The sequence below is a fragment of the Mus caroli genome, chromosome X, assembly GCF_900094665.2.
Source record: "Mus caroli chromosome X, CAROLI_EIJ_v1.1, whole genome shotgun sequence".
NCBI lineage: Eukaryota > Metazoa > Chordata > Mammalia > Rodentia > Muridae > Mus > Mus caroli.
In genome coordinates, this window is record NC_034589.1 from 67,080,264 (window position 1) to 67,086,447 (window position 6,184).

Sequence of the window (6,184 nt, forward strand, 5' to 3'; positions counted from 1 at the left end):
ACTCAGAAATCCACCTGCCTCTGCCTCCCAAGTGCTGGGATTAAAGGTGTGAGCCACCACACCTGGCTAGCAGTCACTAGTCTTATACATTCTAGAAATCCTGACTAGAAATGTGCCAATTCTCCTTCCTATTGAATTCCTATTATTCACTTGCTTTTTGTTTGTTTGTTTGCCACATTTTACTGTTTTGTCATAATCTCCTCTGTGCTTCCTTCCTTAGCCCCTACATCTGGACAGGGGTATGTGATAGAGCCAAAAAACATGCTCGAGCCCCAGGACATGGAATTTGAAGTGGGTCCAGAATTCCTCCTTATTGACAGCCAAGAAGAAGAGGCCTCTCTAGAACAAGGAGAATTCACTGAAGAGGATGTGAAGAAACCCTTGGAAGAGACAAAGGTCTGCACTATTAAAGAAAATGTAATTGATGAAGATTCTGCACGTCAGGATGCTTCTTCAGACGATGATGATGACAGCTGTATAATAATAGAAGATACTGAAGAGAAGAATGACCCGAAGATCCAAGAAGCCATTAAGGTCCAAGAACAAGAAGATCAAAAGGCACCTGAGGCTGTCCCATTATGTCCAACCACACCATTGCGGGCTGTGCGCCCAGAGGCTGTGGTGGAACCCATAGTACGTATAAATTTGTGGGCCGGTAATGCTGAGGTACATCTGAAAGTCTTTTAAAATGCATTTTTTGGTATGTCTAACATTGTCAAGCTTAAATTCACTTTGTTTGCCCAGGAATACTTTATAGTTACTAATATACTAACTTTTCAAATATACAAGAATGTTTTGTGCTTCAGAGAATATTTGATGCAAGTAGGAAGTTGAGCTGGTATGAAAATTCTGGATTTCTACTGGTCCTGATTTTCCTCATGTGTGGATGAATGCTAACCATCTTAAGAGAAGACAGCTTTTTTGAAAATTTATACCAACCTTCCCCTCAGAAAACAGCAGCATAAGCTAGGATTATTTCCCTCTTCTGGGCTACATCTATTCTATCCTTGTGATTATGGATATAACCATGTTGGATAATGATTTTTTTTAAAGATAGGGTTCTTAAATATACAGGATGGTCAAGCAAGGAAATGAGTTTATATCAGTTATGGAGAATGGTTTGTCTCTCTTACTAGTCCAAAAAGCAGGTACCCCATCCCCAATGTCCAAAGCAATCTTCATAGAATGAAAACATAAAATATAGATAGGTGTTTTAATTTAGCCGTAGCAGTATGACGATGGCAAATTCCTGAGCCTTGGTGTCTTCATTTTTGAAAAGACCTCTTGCCTTTCAGGGATTTTTTTGGAGTACCATGAAATTTCTTTGAACTATTTATAAGGAAATTTATGTGAATACATTTATCCTTTTTAAAAAGTCCTTAAACTGAAATGTTTTGGGGTTTTTTTCTTTGTTTTGAATTAGTACACAGTTAAATTCTCAGTGTAGATATGGTTTTAAATTCTTTAAATAACCAGTAATAGGTCTGCAATCTAGCTATGTACAGGAGGTGAGAGTCCAGGCAGGTCTTAGCAGAAGCCAATGTAGCATCTATATAACTGGGGTTTCCTGTGGGCTTGAGTAGGCAATCCCTCTCCATGTTCACTGTGTTTGGTGCATTAAGAAAAAGCAAGCAGATCTGGAATGATTTCTGGTTATGCTAGTGTATAGCTGTTTACCAGAGTAGCTGTTGTTTTGTTAAGTGCCAAGAGTAAGTTGTAGTCGGATGATAATGTATCCAGAAAAGCCCTGTTTTGTAAAGAAAAACCTCATATATGATGTTATGTTTATTTGTTGGTATTTGCACAAATACATATGTTTATCTTTTATTTATTTTATTTTTGAGACAGGGACTCATGTATGCCAGTTTTTCTGGAACTTTCTTTGCAGCCAAAGATGATGCTGAATTTCTTTTTTTAAAAATCTTTTTAATTAGGTATTTTCTTCATCTACATTTCCAATGCTATCCCAAAAGTTCCCCAGACCCTCCCTACCAATCCCCTACCCACCCACTCCCACTTCTGGTAAGCTACTTAAAGCTATCAAACTGTATATATATCTTTTTAATTCATAAAAATAAGAATAATAAAAATGTTGCTTCTTAGGACTGAAACAATAAATATGATTTAAAAGCCAAAAAAAAAAAAAAGAAAAGAAAGAAAAAGAAAAAGAAAAAGCAAGGACTAACAGCAGGTCTTTGTAATTTTGTGTCCTTACAATGCAGCCAAGGAGAACATATCAATTCCATCGTCCACTTTTGGGGGAAAGGTTTGCTCAACTCAGTGGCCCACGAGTAATGACACAGGTGTATGATCTGAGTATCAGCCGATCCTTCCACGATGAGCTGCCTTCTTACATAGATATCGAAGAGGAGGTATGGAAAGTTCATTTTACCTTTATAACTGAAAGGAGATTTCATTTTCTTAAGAAGTTGGATTGCTTGGTTTATTTGGTTAGCCTACTCCATCTGTTATAGTTGAGTTGCCCCAGAAAGTGAAAACTATCTGTTCCAGGTAGACCTGAATACAGGTTAGATAATATACACATGATTGTGTGGGTATTTTGGATTCTTAGAAGTCTGTAACCCAGGGGCATGTCTGTGAATAGTGTGCTATCGAAGCAGTCAGTAGTTCCAATAGCCCTTAGGACAGAGACCAGACTTATATAATTTTTTAATTCATTTGAATGTTAAGTTCATTTCTTGGGGATAGTGGTGCTTTGTAAGACATCGAGTTACTTTTATGGTTTTTTTTTTTTTTGACACATCAATACCTGCAGGACCGAGAGCAAGAACAATGTGAATATGAGTTGGCCCAACGTATTGAGTTGCTTCGAAACTTACCATATGAACGGCCGGGGCAGCAACAAACTGGGCAAGGACAAGGACCTCGTGTATATCGTCCACGAGAGCAGGTACAGGGGTGGTCCAAGCCTGAGATGTCAAGAAGGAGATGTATGGCACCTGTATCTTTTCACAATAACCATGTTGGTTTTTACAGGTGGTGACTGTTATTGATGACGTGGGGCCACGCGCCATGAATTTTTTTGGAAATAACTCTGAGCGTTCACAAAATGAGATGCATAGGTAAGAGATAGATTGAATGGGAAGAAGGGTGAAGGCCACTGCATTTCCCCCTTGTTCCTGGCTGTGTAGTGCCTATCTGAGAACCTACTGCTCGAATGGAGGATCTTTCACACATAAAGCCTAGACAAGACAACCTCAAAGCTAGAGACTTCAAATATAAACCTTGAAATCATTTGGCTTCATTGCTCAAGTTTAGATTCTCAGCACAGGGTGTTTGTAGAGAAGACTTTATTAACCACAGCTGAGTAACTTCCCAGTTTCATGCCCATTCTTTAACTTTTCTGGAATGAAGGCATTGGCTATGCAAACTAGGGAGGTAGATGTAAGATGTTTGTTACATGCTGTGAAGAGCCAATAATATATAAACCCGGATCAGATTATATGTAGCATGGACAATTTCTCATGAGCCATCATTCTTTGACTTACGTCACTGCTCCAAATTTCTTCTCTTACAGACATTGGGAGGATCCTGTTGATCATGCTCCTCCAGTTCTGCATCACTCATCAAGATCATGCCAAGAAATGGCAGCATCACATCAAACATTGACAGCATCATGCCAAGCATCATGCCAAGTATCTTTCCCATCATGCCAAGCATCTTTACCATCATACCAAGCATCTTTACCATCATACCAAGCATCTTTACCATCATGTCAAGTATCTTTACCGTCATGTCAAGTATCTTTACCGTCACGTCAAATATCTTTACCGTCATGCCAAGCATCTTTACCATCATACCAAGCATCTGCAGTATCACATCAAGCATCTGCAGTAACACGTCAACCATCGACAACTTCACATCAAGTATCAGTGTCACAAGTATCAGCAGCAGCATGCCACCCATCAGCAATGCCACGTGTAAGTACTTCTCAATCATCAGGCTTAGGGTTAGGGTTCTCAATCATCTCACAGTCTTGACTTAAAAATGCCTGGCCTGGAATCCTCAGAAAATTTGATGCATCTATAGAATAAAGGCCCACTCTTGGGTTTACAGCCAAAGAGAGAATCAATATTATAGAGTGGAGATATTCTATAGCTTTTTATTTTGAATTTAGAATGATTCTGGGCCTCTTCTTCATAAGGGAAACACCACAGAAATATAGTCTGTGTTTGAAATGCAGACTTGAAGCATTATCAATTTGAGGAAGTTACACATGTAGAACTCACTGCTGAGTAAAGCCATTGTCTACTGGGATCTGTATATAACTGAGCTAGATGGGTGGTTCTAAAGTAAAATCCTACTTTCTGTCTTCCCCAGCATAGATTACCTAGTGGAAGAACTGTAGCCAAGTATTTAAGTTCACCACTCTCCCCCCCCCACCCTTTTTTATTTCAGAATGCCTCTTCTGACCACGGAAGAGAGAACAGGCCACGCTTTCTTCCCCCTGGACAAGATCACATTGGCTACTTTCAGGCTGAAGAGGACACCAATCCTCGCCCATGAGGGGAAGATGAGGCTTAAGACAGACCTCCATGGTCTGTGTGGGAAAGGGACATACAAAATGGTCAGAGTCCCTTTGGGAGAGGGTGGGTGGGTTATATTCCGTTACTTGTAAATTAAGGTTGTGGTTATTCTCAAGCATAGTTTGTGGAAATAGTGCTGCAGAAGTAGACTGTTACATCCAACTTGGTGTGTGATAGATAACAAGTATTCCCTGGCCCTGCTTGCCAAATACCACTTTGTGTATATGCATATGTGCTTTCATTGTGGCAAGCTGACTTTAGTGGGCAGAATGCCAGGGCCCTATATATTTTCTTGACAATGTTAAAAATACTACAAAACTGTACAATGCATGGGGGAAAAGCTGTTCTATCATGCCCTTCCCCCAAATTCTGGGCCCTTGTTTTTTGATTTATTTCTACCTCTCTTCTGTAGCTCCGTGATACTTCATACCCTATGTTAAATGGGTATCCAATTGTGAGAAACTAATATCTGTTCAAAATAGTGTACATCTTTACTTAATAAAAACTATGCTTCACCACAAGTCTTGTGTCTGTGTGGTTGACTTTGATATCCTAAGTATATTACTGACTTGCTGGACCATGCTTATGTCCTGATGAAGAGCCCATGTTCTAGAGCTAAACATCTCATGCAATACCTTTTTCCTATTGTATTAGCATTTTTTGCCACACTTACAAATATCACTGGCTGCTACTCTTGTGTGTGGCTATGAGTCTAGGCACTTCTCCTGAGTGGAGCCTTTTCGTTTGGTTCGTTTGTTTTTATGTGTGTGCTGTCTCCACCTTACTCTTAAAGTAAACAAACCAAGGAAACGACCAAGAGTAGTCTGACACACCTCCAGGCATATGGTTTATACCAGAGTGTTAGAAAAGGGATGTTTCTGTGCTCCCTAAATTCACTGGGGTCCTTAACCTCCAATGTGATGGATTAGGAGATAAGGTCTCTGAGAGGTGATTATGGTTCTGAGGACAGGAGTATGGCAGTGGCTTTTGATAGCTACTCCACCACCCTGGTACCAGAGTGACTTTGGAGTTCCTGTTGGCTTCCTATACATCAGGTATAGTTCTCACAATCATAAGTAAAGCTCTGTATTTGGAAAGTGACTTTAGTACTTGGTCTTCTGCTGCAGAATAGGTCATGGAAGAACAGGACACTTTACTCACAAAGCACAGGACTGCTGAATGCAGCAGTCAGATTGAGCAAGTCTCAGAGAGAGAGGCATGAGAATTCCAGGAGCCCAGAGGCCACCTGTGGGGATGATTGCTTTCCTTCACTGTTTAGAATGTGGCTGTTCTTGGTGGTTCCTCCTGGAACAGCCCTGGGACATCTGAGCACAGTTGCCTTCACATTATTAGGTTGTTGGGTAAATGATGAGACATGTCGAGTTTCCTGGTTTGGCTGTTTCCCTTGCTACATCTGCCCAGCTCATACCAGCCGAGGGGAAGTAGAAGCTTGTGAGCACTGGAGTCAACAGCTTGAGCTGGCCTGACATGCTGATCCTCCTTTCCACACCACAGGAAAGGCTGCAAACCCCTCTAGATTGGAGAAAGTGGAGAGGAAGCCCTAGCCTTCCTCTACTGTCTTCAGAGTGGTAGTCAGTAGCCCCAAGATTCAAAGCAGGCAGCTCTGATCCCCTCTG

At 40.8% G+C, this 6,184-nt stretch overlaps 1 protein-coding gene across 1 annotated transcript in view; it reads left to right on the plus strand.

Annotated features, from left to right (window-relative positions):
* Pasd1 (PAS domain containing repressor 1) overlaps positions 1 to 5,057 on the plus strand; it is a 19,855-nt gene extending 14,798 nt beyond the window's left edge. Inside the window, exons 11-16 of the mRNA XM_021153456.1 lie at positions 221 to 633; positions 2,223 to 2,372; positions 2,777 to 2,911; positions 2,998 to 3,083; positions 3,539 to 3,941; positions 4,420 to 5,057. Coding sequence (XP_021009115.1) covers positions 221 to 633; positions 2,223 to 2,372; positions 2,777 to 2,911; positions 2,998 to 3,083; positions 3,539 to 3,941; positions 4,420 to 4,527 — 1,295 coding nt within the window. The 3' untranslated portion in view covers positions 4,528 to 5,057. The remainder of the gene's footprint in view (positions 1 to 220; positions 634 to 2,222; positions 2,373 to 2,776; positions 2,912 to 2,997; positions 3,084 to 3,538; positions 3,942 to 4,419) is intronic.
* Positions 5,058 to 6,184: the final 1,127 nt, after the last annotated feature.